At 38.6% G+C, this 17851-nt stretch overlaps 1 protein-coding gene across 1 annotated transcript; it reads right to left on the bottom strand.

Annotated features, from left to right (window-relative positions):
• Positions 1–450: 450 nt before the first annotated feature.
• Positions 451–6920, bottom strand: LOC117306884 (formylglycine-generating enzyme-like). The gene is made up of 8 exons (XM_033791449.1): positions 6405–6920; positions 5815–5889; positions 5044–5126; positions 4320–4442; positions 3316–3430; positions 2624–2737; positions 1930–1989; positions 451–1326 (listed from the first exon to the last, which is right to left on the bottom strand). The coding sequence occupies exons 1-8, from the start codon at positions 6876–6878 to the stop codon at positions 1201–1203; spliced, it is 1170 nt and encodes a 389-aa protein (XP_033647340.1). The 5' UTR covers positions 6879–6920; the 3' UTR covers positions 451–1200.
• Positions 6921–17851: the final 10931 nt, after the last annotated feature.

Here is a 17851-nt window from a genome sequence, read left to right as displayed (position 1 = left end):
GATGGAGACCCCCCCCCCCCCTGAATGTGTGTACACACAAACAAAGCGAGAAAGAACAATGCAAAGAATAGACGGAAATAATTGAAGGCACACAAACTAGTTACACATAAATAAAAAATAGACAAAACACAAAGAGGACAACACAATGGTTCAGTAAATGGCTGTTATTTATTTCTTGTAATGACACAAAGGATGCCTAATAGTGAACTTGATCAATGTAGCTTGCAAGCCCGAGTAAACCTTTCAAACAAGGGTACTTGCTGATTAAACCAGAAACACTGGGATTAGCCCCTACTCTACCATGATAAGTGTTTTGCAGCCTATTTCACGAAACGCTAGGATTAATCCTAACTCGAGTTAGGACGAGTAACCCGTCCTAACTAAGGGTGGGTTCAATTCGTCCTACGTATTTGGATACGGAACTGAAACCGTCCTAAGTCCTAAGATGAATCCTAAGTTAGGAAGAGTTGGGTGAAATCGACGGCTGGCCCGGGTTCTTTTACATGCACTACCAATCCTAGTACACAGGACCTATGATGGACAGTTTCAACGCAGCTTTTAACACAGTTCTTAACACCCAGGAAACTTTGGATTTTCCACAGTCTTTTGCAGACAGCCGGATGGCTGACGCGTGTATCAAACACACATTAGTTAAACACATATAAACAAGCTTTTAGTTGTTGCACATTATTCAGGCAGAGATTTACAGAAGGGATTTAAAAAAAATTAAGATCAAGTTAATATCCTTGTCCCAGAGTTTAATTTTTTCTTAATAGTAACCAACAAATTATTTGTGTATTTAATACAAAAGCTAAATCTCATTTCATAAAAATTGTAATGAGTATTTTTATTTATTTTTATATATTATTTAATTTAAAACCAACATTTGATTTCATAAAAAAATATCTTTGTTGACGTGTTTTGTTACGCGTGAGACTTGCACAGTCTATGGGAGGCAAGTCCAAGTCGATCAAATTATTGTTAAACAAAATGTGAACAGCGTACAATTCCACCCCAACTAAGTGCTCATTACAATACTCTGAAAGTCTTAATTCTTAACTCCACCTGGAGCCAGCAGAGGTGTTGCATGCCTAATTACAGTTTATCAAATTATAATTTAAACAAAAATGAGAACAGCTTACAATCCCAACCCAGCTAAGCATTAATTTTAAAGTCTTAATTCTGAACTCCCCTGGTATTTCAACAGTTTTTACATTCTACACCCTGTGGTAAATCATCAGCAGCACATCGGAATCCAAGATTTGCAGCTGAGCTATCCAGTGTATTTTGACTCCGAGCAGCACAACGATAGCGGTAGCAGTAAGACTGGAAAATAAATGAAATATAAAACAAATTAACTTGAACTTAAATACCTACCATTGACCACTGTGTCCTATACACTCTAATCCTTACGACATAATTGGAATGACGGTCATTGCTGAAACCATGGACTGCTCCCATTTTTGAGATATGGCTAAACACCTGAGGAATACACAGTATGGTTTGCTTTGCTTGTTTGTTTGTTAGTTAGGTGTCTGTTTGTTTGATTCTCAAGTCAATGGAATTCGGCAAACTCCCATGAGGAGATATAAATGCCTATCTGGATATAAATGCCTACAGCCAATCTCTCTCATACACCCATTGGTTTAAATGTCTATGATTATGATTTGCACAAATCAAGAAGTTGTGATTTGTACCTAGATGACAATACTTATTCTAGTAATCGGCTATTAGCCTGGTAGGATTTGAACCCAACAATCTTCTGATTGTGTACATAAACAGTGTACCCAAACCAAGTAGTACATCAGCACTCCGCACTAATGCTAAAAATAGAACCTGAGTACATGGACACCTGAAGCTAGGAATGAGTTATACTCACCTTGAGAAATATTAAGTTTGTCCTTAAAGTGAGATGAAAGAAAACCTTACCTTATGACACATGTAGGAACCTCCTTTCTTTACTTTATCTGTTCCAGAATCAGGACCTTTCTGAAAGTGAATAAGAATAATCCAAAACTTACTTTGATTCATCTACTTCCATGTCAGTAATGTTAGGCTGGTGTGAAAGCAAAAGTTCACATGGAGCATTTCGAATTATTATCGAGACCACTTTCACACAAAAACATCAGATGTCATGTAATTAAAGCCACACTTACAGGTTTACCACATTGATGGATTTAATAAGAGTAAATAAACTGCAATCCTCTAGTGTTCAATACAACCAAAGAAAGAAAATGGTTTATACTTTGTTAAGGAATTTGTGCAAGCTGAAGTACATGCTTTGTCCGATGCTGCAATTGAAGTAAGCAGATCTGTACTGTACTTTTTTTTTTTTTTTTTTGGGGGGGGGGGGAAGAGGATTTCTTTAGTATCTTCCCAACTTGACAGTCTTTCGGATGAAAAACATTTTGCTGAGAGGTGGTACTTGTGGAACTAGTATTGTACACAATTGTACGCCAGATATGAAGCTGAAAAAAGCAAAAGCCTGACCATGTGACACTATGACACACGGCATAATGACTGTATCCAACTTGACAGAGTGAAAACACAGTACAATTGTGCTTATCAAAATTCACTTTCTCCCGAGTTTGACTAGAGTTTTACAGACACAAGATCAACTTACAGGATTTGTTTGTGGTTTACTACTATGCACCGTTGTCCACCAGTCCGATGTCCATTCCCAAACATTCCCAACTGTGTTAAATAGTCCATAGCCATTTGGTAAATATGCCGTTACCTTCACAAACAAACAAAAAATTAAGGAAAAATTCAGTAACTTTTATCATAAATCTACTTAATAAGCAAAATTAGTTAATACAAGTGCCTGAGATTTCGACCCTTAGCAGAGTCTTTATCTGTTCAAGGTCCCAGTAGGTTTAACATTCATGTACAGATAGTGGATACAGGTGTGTACTTTCTAGCAGCCTCATCAACCCAAGTAAATGTCAACAAAGTCTTTTAAGTCTTTGTCATACCCAATGTATGGTGTGAGCCTAAACACCACACAAATTCACACACATAGATAGTACCCCCTCATGAGTGCCAACCATAAACATGTCTATCGGTCACCTAGCATGATAGTACCATATAGGGATGTAAATTTCATATTACACTATTGAAGACATGGTGCGTTGTTCCTAAACAATTCACCAATATTCTTGCCCTTGCAACTGCTCACACTTATGGTCATGGTTAAACTAACTGCAGTGATGATGGTTCTTGTGTAAATTTCTATATACATTATGTTGTAAGAGAACTATACATAGTTTCTTTGATGCATGCAGACCCATGGCTATGCTTCCTACATATACTCACTGGACAAGTGCCTTCCCAACCATCTTCAGCTGTATTCGTTGTTGGAAACTCTCCCTGCCATATGTTCATCTGATGTTCACCCTTAGGGAGTTCTCTGTTGCCCCATGGGTGCAGTCTGCAAAGAGAGTATAAATGTTATAAAAAATAACACTCAATAATTTGGGGTTGAAAAAAGAAAGATTGAGTAGAAGGGGATTTGAACCGGCAACCTCCAGATTTACATGTCCGCACTCCACCAATTGGACTATCCAGCCTTAATGTTGGTGGTCTCCCTTTTTTGTCAATATCTTTGTTCAGCAATCAGTTTAACCAAACTCTTCCTAAACTTTAGGATTAATCTTAGGACTCAGGACTAGTTAAGTTCCGTATCCGAAGTCGTTAGGACGCATTGAACCCATCCTAAGTTAGGACGAGTTACTCATCCTAACTCCAGATAGGATTAATCCTAGAGTGTTTCGTGAAACTGGCTGCAGGGTGCTAGTCAGAAGCCAAACAAACTGTTAATAGTCATAGCCAGGGATCACACCTACATGTAAGTTAACGATACAACACGTAGTGGCATCATAGACCACCTTAAGGGGATGCAAATTTGTATTTCAAATATAAAGTAATAAACCGTGAGGGAAACTGACTGCCGGCACTCTACCAGATCTATCTATTCAGTCAGTTTCCCTTTGTGGTCTGTAGGGTGTCATGGTCGAGTAGGGTGTCATGGTCGAATCCAACTTCTGGTGGTTAGTCATCGGAGTGTTGGTTCAGGTCCTGGTGGTGACACTTGTAATTGTTTCTCTTTCCTCATAAATGGGTTGCTTTGAGAGTAGAAGTTGATATTGTGTACTAAAGTTGCCCAGGTTGTATACTCCCCAGGGAACTGAGAAAGATTAAAGGAATGTTTTTGGCCCAATGACAAGAGCACTAATGTAAAGCGCATTGAGACGGTTATTGTGAAGTGAGCTATATTATAATTATTATCAATAACTAAACAACAATAATACAAAGATTACCTGTTCTTGAGACCTCCTCTTGAGGCATATTCCCATTCAGCCTCAGTGGGTAACCTTTTCCCTGCCCATTGGCAATACTCATTGGCATCATTCCAGGATATGTGCACAGCGGGATGGTCCATCCTGATCAACAACAAACAAATATAACACATTCATCAGTATATTCATTTCGGTTTTACCCATAACACTGATGTGTGTTAGCACTGTAAACTCGAGTTCTGTGAACAAAATCACGGGCATATTACTCAGGTGGGATTCAAACCCTCGACCATTGCAATTCTAGAGCAGTGTCATATCAACTAGACCACCGAGATTGCCTGGTAGCTAAAGGCAGTTCGAATCATATGTTTTAAAACCAGGTGTATAGTTTCTCTTGATCTATATTATGTATCTTGTGTCAGTGTAGCTATCATGTCTAATGTTTGTTCGTCTTTTTGTTTATGTGTCTGTCTGTTTGTTTTGTGATTGTTTGTTTGTATGTCTAGCTGTTTTCTACAAGCTTCTGCTCATCAAGACAGCCCCATGCTTGTTTTTTATTACATTTATCCTTCCTACTGCTACTCAATGTATACTTTACCTATAAATAAACTTAAAAACTTGAATGTCATTTTTGCTTGACTCCATTATAAGTACAATGCACGTATTATGTTATTTGTCACAGAAGTATAAGTATGGAAATAAATGTGTATCTGAATTGAGAATTTAAATGAAAGGGTTTGTTTACCGATCTGTAATATGAGAGTCTGGTCCCTCTGGGTGTTTCCAGTTTGCTCCTTTCACCGGTAACCACCATGGAGCAGCAGCAACCTATCAATAAAAATAACAATCAACTTAATCAATCTAAAGTAGGATTTGAAACTTTGCATGGTGGAAATACGGCTAAAGATTAGCGGTAACACCATTGTAATGAAATGAATGAGTTCTATTCAGAACCACCCCAACTAAGTTAGAGGTTATCAATACGGTGTTACTGCAAACCTTTACTAGGCCCTATATCATATTAAATCTTGTGTCTTTTTCTCTTTAATATAAGAGACCTTTCACTTCCTTTCATAGGTTTTTACCAGCCACGTTTATCCAATTTTATTGAAACAAACAAAATTGAATGCTTAAATCAAAGTCATCTTTAAACTGTGTAATCTGATTTCACATTTTAGATGACCATGCAATCAGACTCTTGTATTGCCATTTCATGCATCACTCCAGGTACAATCCAAGTATGGCAATTTTGTTTATAGTACATTCTTCACAGGACGGACTGATCGCCCAAGGTTTTTTGAAGGCTCTCACTTTTAGAGCATCTTTCCTGATCCAACCTGTCTGAGCCCGTACATGAAAAGTTGCTAACTACGTCCACTCAGTTTGCACACAGTTTCAGCCCGTTCCGCTTCATCTTTTTCAGAATGAGTGAGAATGGCTCTGGTGTGACTGTAATGGGGCTTTAATGTAGGGTTACAATTATCGCAACTTCTACAACTTGCAATCTCAAACTTACGGCTTGTGTGATATCCTTCTTTATTTCTTCACTAATTCTGCTCTCCAGAACAAATGAATCTCCAAAGCGTTCAGCCTTTAAGTTAATAAAAACAAATTCAAATCATGTCAGACATATTTATCAGTGCTACATATGAAAAGGAATAACACAAGTTGCTTCAGTTAAATGAGTAAATGAAATTGAAAGACTTTTATACAGAGATCATATACTATAAATAATCTTTCTTTGGTTAAACAAAGACAAATTTGCAAAGTGGGACTCGAAACAATGACTCCAGATTAACGTGATGGCGCTCCAACCAACTGAGCTGTCAAGCCCTGTATGTTGACGGTCGAGCTATTTGGTCAATATCTTTGTTCGGGTCACCACAACCATTACTAATGAAACAAATCGGACCACCAACAAGACGCTAATCTGGAAGTCTTTGGTTCGAGTCCCACTCTAGTAGACTTTTTTTGTTCAACCCCAATTTACAAAGTTAACAATGTCACAAGACAAGACTACACTTTCATGCATGTCAATTGTATTTGTGTATTAAATATGCAATATTTGAATTATATTCTTAGAATTAAACGATAGTAATAAATTACCTCTGTTACATAATCTGTCCGGCTTGTAAACAGCTGGAATTCAGCATTACTCGCTTCATAAACATCAAAATAAAATGATTTCAGTGTCACTTCCCTGGCTGGACTTTCACCATCAGCATAAATAATCGGTTCGTTTGTTCCCATGAGAAAAGTTCCTCCATCAATGGCAACCATTTGATTCGTTCTTGCGGAAGGAACATCCCCCTCAGCTCCAGGGGTGATTGGTTTTGTCCCTTTAACATTGTTTTCTTGCTGGTTCAAATTTGCTGTGTATGTTTTGCCATTTTCTTCTTCATCATCATGACGTCGGTTGAGGGAAGAACAGCCACAATCTTTTCCTCCTCCTTTGGAATCCAGCTTCAGGGAATCACAAGTATTCTCAGTTTCTCCATCTGATTCTGAGTTGACAATTAGTGCACAAATGATGAAAAAATATACAACAAAAGAGGGCAATGTTACTTTCCAGGGCAACATTTTCACAACAAGTCATCACACCCAGACATGTATCGTGCATGTCGTCTGCTATCTAGATAGTAGTCTGGATACACACAAAGCAATGTTTACTCGCTACTTCGAACGATACAAAACTGGGTACCATACCTATGATAGCATGGGTTGATTTTAGCCAGCCGCGTATTCATGCCCGAAAAAGCAAGCCGCAAATTTAGAAAATAGAACACATATAGTACAGGGAGATGACAACATTTCTCATTTTGCTCATTTCTGAAGGTGAATCCGTTATTTTATTTGAACGAATTCTGAAATATAAGCCACAAAGTACACATTTTTATGTGATAATATGAAAATGTTATAGAAACAAAGATTGGAAAGCACAAAACATGAGAGACATTTTGTTAAAAAAAAGCCGCAAAGCCGGTGTCGCATGCAATTATGTCCTCTATGCAACAATATCCGGCCGGACGGTTTTGCATATGCAATCGTGTCGGCCGCCCGGACACATTTGCATATGCAGTTGTGTCCGCCCCCGTGCAAAAACCGTTCTTGTGCAGTACATTAAACGCCCTTGGTCGACGGGACACCGTTCGCCATTTTTTAAGTGCATGTCAGATCAGAAATGCAGATCAGCATCTTTTGCACTTCGCATCTTTTGTAGTGTGTCATCTTGTTTTTTGCAATAGCCTCCTGGGATTTCAGAAGATGCAGGTTGTGCAGAACTCTGCAGCTCGTCTTATTTATCGTATTAGGAAACATGAATGTGTGTCTGTTATCCCAAGAGACTTACAGTGGCTACCTATTCACTCTCGCATTTCATTCAAAATATTGTTGTTATAGCTTATGAATGTTTTTATGATTTTGCTCCTCCTTATTTGATAGAGCTTTTTTTGTACACACTTTCTAGAAATCTTCGTTCTAATAAGAAAAAGTTGTTTGTTATTCCACCAGTGATGACCAAGTCATATGGTGAACGCAGCTTTGCTCACACTGCCTCAACTTTATGAAACAATCTCACAGAACAACTAAAAAACATTGACTCCATTGTTAACACTTATTTTAACATTTAGTTCATCCATTTCGTTTGTCACCCATCAGTACATCTTGTCTTCGTATTCTGTTGTGTTTTTCCAAAAAGCGCTTAGGGACATGTTTCATTACTATGTGTTATGCGCTATATAAGAATGGTTAAACATTACTATACATGTCAAGTCATGTACATGTCCACTGGACGGTTTTTGCATAGCCCCGGACACGATTGCATATGCAAAAGTGTCCGGAGCGGACAGTATTGCATGGCGGACACAATTGCATCTGACACCAGCAAAGTTGAAACACAGAAACATAATTTGAAAAGAATTTGTACCTTTGTTTTGAGGAATAATGACTGTTATTTATTCCAAAATAATGTTTAAGATTTTGGAATAAAGAACTGAAAGTGGGCATATCAAATTCTTTTGAAACCATTTAAAAGCACCACGAGACGTATAGCAACATTGTACAGAACAAAAAAGTCACTCGGCAAGAGCTGTTGCGTACACAGCATATCCATGGGTGGGCGTAAATCAGGGGGGACAAGGGCAGCATTGGACAGGGGGGAACATGTAGTGTGTCCGCCCCCCCTTATCTTTTGGAGGGCGGGGGACACAATATCAAATGTCCCCCATCTTTTCGACCACCTTTTTGATCATGAAGCCCAGGAAGGCACTAAATACTAAACTCCACAGCGGTTCGGCCCATCGGAGAATACCGAGCGAGAATGACCTAATGACGTCATTTTGCATATGCTTGCATCTTTTAGACATGAAAATATTAACAACCAGGTCCTAGTGGTTAGTCCACTCTTATGTAACAACTCCCCAAACCTGCTGCTACAAATGTACTTGAATAAAGAGGTCTGAAGCAGTGCTTGCATCTTTTAAACATGAAAATATAAACAACCAGGTCCCAGTGGTTAGTCTACTCTTATGTAACAACTCCCCAAACCTGCTGCTACAAATGTACTTGAATAAAGAGGTCTGAAGCAGTACTTGCATCTTTTAGATATATGAAATCATTAACAACCAGGTCCTAGTGGTTAGTCCACTCTTATGTAACAACTCCCCAAACCTGCTGCGTGGGGGATCGTCGCGAACCGTGCCGGAATGTTCCGAGAGCACACGAAAAGTTCCGAACCGGTGTAGAGGTTAGTTTTTAGTGCCTTCCTGAAGCCCAAGTACTGCACTGGAAGACCAAACCCTGTCAGGACATGTCCCCCATCTTTTGGTGTGGGGACACATAATGTGGTCCCCCCATCTTTTTGACCACCTTTATCATGAAGCCCAAGTGTTAGACCAAACCATGTGTCCCATCATGGGCTTTAGGCTGAAGGGTGGGGGGGGGGGACACACTGTGTCAAAATGTCCCCCACAAAATTGTCCTAGATTGCATCCCAGAGCTTCTAAAATGCAACATTTTCCCGGGCCCTTAATCGGGCCGCACCCCACGCCATAAAGGCTTCTCACAAACATCGTTGACAGATTTGCACCTCCCCCTTGAAAGACTGAAAGGGGCGTGTCCCCCAGCCCCACCGTGATTTTCGGAGGGTGGGGGACACAATTATGAAATGTTCCCCGTGTCTTTACTTTTAACCACCTTTATCATGAAACTCATGTTTTGCACTTTGTAAGACCAAACCCTATGTACCACCATGGGCATATAATCTTGGGTGTTAAGGATGAAACACTTTTTAAAGAGTGGGGGACACTATATCCAATGCCCCCCCCCCCTCAAAATTGGCGGCCCTTGATTGCATCACAGAGCATCTAAAATCCATTTCGTTTTGTCAGATGCAATTGTGTCCGCCATGCAATACTGACCGCTCCGGACATTTTTGCATATGCAATCGTGTCCGGGGCTATGCAAAAACCGTCCGGCGGACATGTACATGACTGTAATGCTGTTAACTCAAAAGGTTCTACTGCTGCTCACAATTATTTGAAAGGTTTGTGTTCTGTTCCATTCTATTTGCCTCTGATTGGCCTAAGATTGCACCACAGAGCATCTATAATGCACAATTTTCCAGGGTCCTTAAGCGGGCCCGGACCAACACCGTAAAGACTTCACACTCGCATGCTCAGTCTTTAACATAATTTGCACCCTAAAACATATGCCATAGATCCGCACTCGAAGATGCTGTTAACTCAAAATGTTCTACTGCTGCTCAAACTTTGAAGGCTTATGTTCTGTTCCATTCTCTTTGCACCACACAGCATCTAGAATGCAAAGTTTTTCCGTTCGACTGTCCTTAAGGCGTGCCCGCAACCCCAGTAGGCTCCGCGTTCCGCTTTATAGCTCGTCCATCTTTAATAGATTTTAAGTACAATAACCATGACAGCAAAAAAAAATATATAGCTAAATTCCAACATCTGAGAGGGGGACACACCACCTCTCAGATTCCCTCGATTGCACCAGAGAGCATGTATGGCCTAAAATTTCAGGGGCCTAAAATGCGGGCCCCGGACCCTACGCCGTAAATGTTATGGCTAACGATATCCCCCCCCCCCCAATCTTTCAAGACAGATTGACGCCAATGAGCCTATTTAACAAATAAAAGCATAATAACAAATATGGTTTCTGGAATTATTATAACTATTTAAGGGTTTTCCTCTTTCCATGGACCATTCAACTTCTAGCCTCAGCTCCCAGTCTTCACTATGTCTTCACCGAACCTATACAAACTTTTATTTTATTTTATAAAAAAAAAAAAAATTTAACCCCAAAGACGTGTCCTGCAGTAAATTTCTACCCTCGTTTCTTAAATCATTGCATTGTTTTAAGAAACTACTGACATGAATAGTTATGAGCAAACATCTGTTGTTGCTTACTTTTCAACGCATTATGCCGCCGTGATACAGCCATAGCAAAAAGCCGCAGTCGCTAACAATTCGGACATGGTCATTCAACTTCAATCCGGGGTCCACCCCAAAACACAAGAGCCATTTACTATTTATATGCAGATTCGGTCTTGGAAACCAACCAGCAACCAGACGCCGTGTAATATGATACTGTGTGTATAGTAATCAGTGACAAAATGGCCGGGCCCCTTCCAGATGGAACTACGACACTGCAATGCGAAAACCATTTACACATGACTGCCACTTTCTAAGGGTTTGTTTTTTTTAGTTTTAAAAAATATTTATTTCAAGGAATAGCTAAAACACAATTGCTGAAAGAAAATCATAGAATAGAGGACATTTTGGTCGTAAGACAGCTGAGCTCGCGTACTTTCTCTCTTGATCAGCAACACATTAAACAGATGGCACCTTATCAAATGATGGAGTCTCGCAAAGGACGTCCACTGCCAGTAAAGCAAAACAAAGGGGTTACTTTTTTGATAACTATTTCGATCAATATTATTGATTAGTTTCATGTGTCCTTTCCATATATATTCTTTCAATCATTCTAAACATTTTAGGATGTAATTTTACCTATTAAAAGGGAGATTAAGTGGCAGTCAGAAATGGTTACGTATTGGGCCCTGCATGACCGATGAGAGTACACAGTTGCTATGGTTGCCGTTTTAGTTTCATGAAGACTTCGCTTCAATTGACAGCACATTCTCACATCATAGTGTATCCTTTTGGAAAATAACTTTTGCTTATTATTGAAGAAATTTTTGAAGATTTATAATAAAAATTTTCATTTTGGTGTTCTGAAACAATATTATTTGTGATTTTATAAAAACAAACCCGCTATTTTATAGTGTGTTGATATTATTACTGTTACATACTGCTAAAATATGACGTAATTCAAACTGCCTCCAGCTACCTTGCTTGGTGGTCTAGGCAAGGAGACGGCCTTAGAACATGTCTTGTGATAACTTTACCCTTCTCCCTCCGGCCGCCGTTGGGAGGAGGGTTACATTATCGCAACGTGTAGAATGGCAAAGGATTTGATTCCTACGCAAACGATATCATGCAGAGTTTTGTCACCATGATGTTGATCATTATGATGTTTTTAGGCGAAGAGTGTAAACCATTTAACTTGTTGCCGATGAACTATTTTGTTATTTAAACATACAACAAAAATAACAAATTAAAAACATAAAGTACAGTGTCAGTGCTTAAAGCCCCCATACCAGAACCTTTTGGGTATCAAGGATTCGGAATGCATGATGCCATCTAAAACAGAAAAGACACCACCCAGTTACTCTTTTTCTTGCCCTAAAAAGCGGTATTTAAAAACATGAGCATCAATAAACCATTTCACAAAATATGTCCCTAACAATGTATTAAAAAATAGCTATAGGTATGGAGAATTGGAACAATGGAACACATTTCTAAATGAAAAAGTAGGCCTTCATGCCAAGTTACTGAAATACATTTGCTCAAAAAATTAATAGAAAAATCAAACATGAGTGAGTTCAATCAGAGTAGTTTGGAGGAATTCATTTTGTTAATGAAAGTTGATTCACTTCAACATATTCATTATAAGAGCACAAGGACAATGCTGGTATTGATTGGTAATTTTCATGTCCAGGAAAACTAGTTGTTTTGTGAGGCAAATAACTTGATTAAAGTTATGAATTATAAAAATAAATATCATTATTGCTGATCAAGCAACTCACAAGATCAAAACTAATTGTTTTACTCATTTTTCAAAACTTTTGTAGATCAAAACTGATTTTGTTAAACTAAATTTTCAGAACTTATAAAGCAATTCATTTATACCCTGTAAAGGCATGTGCAAATCTATGAAGATTTGTGGAAGTACACTGTACCATAAAGAAACAAAAATGTTTAGTTTTTCTGTTGATCATTCAAACAAAGTTTGTACTTTTAAAGGGTTGGTACAAATTATCATAATGCTGAAAATAACCACACCATGGTAAGTCATGCTAGAGGTTTTGCAAACAGCTGGGATCCAGTTTTCAATTTGAAAACCCTATACCTAATGGCTATCTAATGTCATTCAAAAATTGTGAAAGTACAAAAGTTTGCTCACCCTGGTTTGAATTGCTAAGCAGAATTGAACAATCACAATTATGCCTGGTGGATCTGTCATTAAAAGCTTGTGGTGGTTAATGTAGGTACATAGTTTCCTGAGCATCATGGCTTTAATATTTCAGCAGAGTTAAACCTAAGAAACCTTGCCCAGTTGAAGCACATGGCTTGCTGATTAAAAATTTTAAGCAGAGTCTGGCAATGCTAGTGCCTTTGAACTGTAAATTGTTTGTTCCCCTTCTTTTTACAAGGGGGGGGGGCGGGGGGTGTAAGGAGTGTCCTTCTGTTGGAATTGTTTAAAAACAATGAATGAACTAAAGATAACAAAATATACCCATACTGGTGTCTAAGTTATTCAATTTTTGTTAACTCCACCCACCATTTTGTTTTAAAGGTGTTATTATGACCATGAGACAAAAACAAAATTTGCATTATAGCCAAATTTGTTTTAAATCTAGCCTGCTATGAAATCATAGTGCATTATTTAAGGCACATGATCACATCACAACCAGTCAGGTCTCGTGCGTCTGCTAGTTACCTGTAGTTGCCTGTCTTCACTGGCTCTAATTTAAGACTAAGTGCTATATTGCCCACCTTATTTAATTCAAATTCCACTGCATGGGTTATCATGCTGTACAAAGATTAATCTGAACATGGAAAGCAGATAGATATTTAGTCTGCTCAATAGTTATACCTGTCGTACTTTCTTGTGAAAAAACCCATAAATTTCACCTTTGAAGGCATTGTTCGATGCTGCTTCTAGTGCGGTCTTAGGGAGCTGTTCTTTCTGATGTTCAAGTAGACATGTTTCTTCTAAATTTCTAAGGCCTCTCAGGTGTATGGTTCCTTCCTTCATCGACAAGAGGCTATATCTCTCCAGCCAGTTCTTGTATGGGAGATCCTTTATACTTGGGACCATTTTTGTTGTCCTTCTCTGCAGTTTCTCCAGCTTATAGTGATGTCTTGACTGAGAAACGGATTCCAAATGCAATTTGCATATTCCAGGTGGGGTCTAACCAATGTGTTATGTAGAAAACCTGGTTTTAAATTTGTTAAAGCAGTCAAATTTAACATTATAAACCATGCCCGGTGCCTATCTGTCCCCATCTAAACCATACTGGTTTCTATGTCAGCATTTCTGACACATCCATCCACCTTTTCCCTTATAAAACTATTATATAATTACCATGCAACAAAAACACAATAGTGAAAGAGCCAATATTTTGTTAAGCTAACCCTCTATGGAATTTACAATCTCCTTGACAAAAACAAAAGGGTACATCCTCTTTTGTGGGATTAACTTTAGTGGCCATATACAGCTATTTCATAAAGCATTGATTTCGGCACATCATCATATCACAACCTGTCAGGTCAGGTGCATCTGCTAACGGTAACCTGTAGCCCGTTACAACCTGTCACAGAGTAGGGGGAAGGGGATGGGGGGTGGGCTTCATCAAAAGTTAGGATAGGTAGTGCACGTAAAAAGAGCCCAGAACGCTTCTCATGCTCCCACCTTGTTAGGTGGTCTAGACAGGAAGAATTATGTAGTTGTGATAACCTAACCTTCCTCCCTTCGGCCGTCGAGAGGAGGGTTACGTTATCGCAACTATAGAACATGTAGAATGGCAAAGGATTTGATTCCCACCTAAGCAATATCATTGAGATGGGGGGGGGGGGGGTGGGGGTAAAGCTTCCTCGTGTTTTAGGATAGGTACTGCACATAAAAGAACCCAGAACACTTATATAAGAGTTAGGTAAGGACAGTCTGGTTCCCATCCGTGTCCAGGTTTCATCAGGATTGCAAGCTACAGTGTTTATATACACTTATGGGACATCCTTGGATTTCAATATGAAAATAATAAAAACAATAATTATACTTTATAATGCTACAAGTAAATCCTGTTAAAGGGGATGTACCCTTTTGTTTTGTCAAGGAGATGGTAAATTTCATAGAGGGCTAGCTTTAAAACAATCTTGGCTCTGTGAATTCTTTTATTTTTTTGCATGGTCATCATAATATAACATTTTTCTAAGGAAATGGTGGGTGGATATGTCAGAAATGTTGACATAGAAACCAGTATGGTTTAGATGGGGACAGATTGGCACTAGGCATGGTTTACAATGTCAAATTAAACTGCTTTAAAAAAAGTTCAAACCAGGTTCCTCAGCAAACTCATAACCTCAAAAAGTTAGGCAAGGAGTAGCCATTTCATTTTTTGTTGATGAACTATTTTGTTATTTAAAACATATTTTCTCAACACAAAGAATTTTAAACCTTCTTTTTCTTGCCTGGCAAAGAGTTGTTAACAATGAGCATCAATAAATCATTTCCAAAATAAGTCCCTGACTAAACTACTATACTAAAATTATAAATAGCTGTAGTTATTTGGAGAATTAGAACAAATTTATTTATGAATCAGTAGTGCACAATCCAAGTAGTTAAAATACAATTTGTTGAAAAAAAGTAAACATGATTTGCATTGGTTTGCAATCAAATTCAACTACAGAAGCTTGGAGGAAATCGTGTTTGTAATGAAAATTGATCCACTTCAACTTTATAACTACAAACCTACAAGCACAAGGACAAAACTGTAATTGGTAATAGGTAGTTGTCATGTCCAGGACAAAAAATAATGGAATTGTGAGGCAGATAACTTGGTTAGAGTAATTAATTTTAATCAAATGTTAATTGTTGACCAAGCAACTCACACGATCAAACCTAGTTAATTTACTCAGTTGTCAAAACTCTTGTAGTTGTTTAATGAGAAAAATAACTTGATTCAAGTTTATAGGATTTGAGGCATTGCATGGTGAGGTATCAATATTTATTTGGTTTATGGTAACACCATGTGTATATCTATTTGAAAGGTAGAGTTTGTTTTTAGAGAACTGTCTTGCTTTATTCTTCTACCGCAGAGTCAATGTTTGGGGATTTCGGGATACTTCTCAGTTCTGAAAAGAACTGTCCTGCTTTTTTAACTTTTACCTGGGCGAATGGTATAGAAAATAGGCTGGGACTACTACTTTAGCTGATAGGATCGTGATTAACTGTACTACTGCGGAGTCAGTTCTTAAGTTGGTCTCAACGTTTCAACTAGTTTGCTCTAGTCATCATTAGGAGATTAAAGTTATTATCAAACACCTCCTCAGATCATCAGTATTTGTTGTACAAAAGCTATGAAGTAATTCAAGCATTTCTATACCACTGTAGCATGACAAACAAAATTGTTGGGTTGGTATTATCATAATTCTGAAAATAACCACACCATGTTGGAGGTGTCTGGCTCATTCAAATAGCTGTGATCCAGTTTTCAATTTGGAAACCCTGCCTAGTGGCTAACTAGTGTCTTTTAAAAATTGTGAGGGTACAATAGTTTGCTCACCCTGGTTTGAATGTGTAAGCAGAATTAGACACCAGAATCATTCCTAGTGCATATCTGTCATTTACAGCTTGGGGAAGCTATGCATGTTCATAGTTTGCTGAGCACCCTGGATTAAATTTGTAAGCAGAACTGAACTTAAGAAACCCTGTCTAGTGGAAGTACATAGCTTAATTGCTGGTTTAAATGTTTAAGCAGAGTCATGGAACCCTGGCTATAGTAGTGCCTTTGAACTATAAATTGTTTGTTCTTCGTTTTTTTGCCAGGGGGGGGGGTACTACATGTAAAAGAACCCAGAACACTTGAAGGTATAAGAGTACATTCTCTTTTGCTGGTTTTACACTTGTAGACAATTGGCTATTTCTTTGGCATTAATTAAGGCACATCATCCAGTCACAACGTGTCAGGTCAGATGAATCTGCTAATGGTAACCTGTAGCCTGTTACAGCCTGTCACAGAGGTTAGGATAAAAACTCAGTCGATTGTCCACATGACCAAGATTGTTTTGAAGCTGTGAACATTTGTGCCTATCTGTCATTTAATACTTGTGGAGGTTGTATGTACATGAACATAGTTAAAGCAGTCAAATTTAACATTATAAAACATGCCTAGTGGATTTACTTTGGTTTGCATACAGCTATTTGTTATAATGCTTTGATAAAGGCAAATTATCACATTACAACCTGTCAGGTCAGGTGCATCTGCTAACGGTAACCTGTAGCCCGTTACAACCTGTCACAGAGTAGGGGGAAGGGGTTGGTGGGGGGGCTTCATCAGCAATTAGGATAGGTAGTGCACGTAAAAGAACCCAGAACACTTCTCATGCTTCCACCTTGCTTGGTGGTCTAGGCAGGAAGAATTATGTAGTTGTGATAACCTAACCTTCCTCCCTTCGGCCGTCGAGAGGAGGGTTACGCTATCGCAACTATAGAACATAATGGCAAAAGTTGAGGGTTTGATTTCTCACCCAAGCAATACCATGAACAATAGTTAAAAAATAGTCTCTGCAGGAACGAATTCTTGAAAACTTGGCTCTCATTTCACGTTGAAGGAATTGTATCTTGAAACACTAACTTGGGGGGGGGGAGGGGGGTACCTCAATACAGCTGCATACATGTAGGCCTACTGGCTATCACCACACCATAGGGATTAAAACTTGAACAGTTTTCCCATGTAGAATTAACATAGTATTCTGATTGGATACATACTGCAGGATGTATTCAATAAGTATTGTCATAAATTTAGTTTTATTAACGGAAAACCATAAAGCAGTGTGAACATTATCTTTGGCTGAAGAAAACAAGCGTATACATAACTGTGACACCACCAGCTCCCCACATAATAACTGTTCAATTTAAACATGAAAAGGAACCCTGGGTACTTTACAATTCATGGGAACAATTTGATGACAGTCCATGTCACACCTTCTTTTGTTGGGTGCATGAAGTCACTATAGTTGGCCCAAACATTAAGGTCTCAACTGCTGACTGGACCAGTGAGCTTATATTATATTCCAATTATCCTCATCTCTGTCAAACTTCTCATAAACTTCAATGGTGACATTTTGTAGAGGTAGTTTCCTATTATTAGTGCATGGTGGAGGCAAGGGTGGTTTTCTAGAGGCCATCCT

Source organism: Asterias rubens, chromosome 2 (genome assembly GCF_902459465.1).
Source record: "Asterias rubens chromosome 2, eAstRub1.3, whole genome shotgun sequence".
Lineage (NCBI taxonomy): Eukaryota > Metazoa > Echinodermata > Asteroidea > Forcipulatida > Asteriidae > Asterias > Asterias rubens.
The sequence above is the reverse complement of the archived record's forward strand: the minus strand, read 5'-3'. Positions and strand labels throughout refer to the sequence as shown.

Coding starts and splice junctions, on each gene's coding strand:
- LOC117306884 (XM_033791449.1), bottom strand. CDS start 6,878: ATGTTGCCCTGGAAAGTAACATTGCCCTCTTTTGTTGTATATTTTTTC. Junction 4,443..5,043: donor GACTCTCATATTACAGATCG/GTAAACAAACCC, acceptor GTTGTTGATCAG/GATGGACCATCCCGCTGTGC. Junction 2,738..3,315: donor GTTGGGAAGGCACTTGTCCA/GTGAGTATATGT, acceptor TTGTTTGTGAAG/GTAACGGCATATTTACCAAA.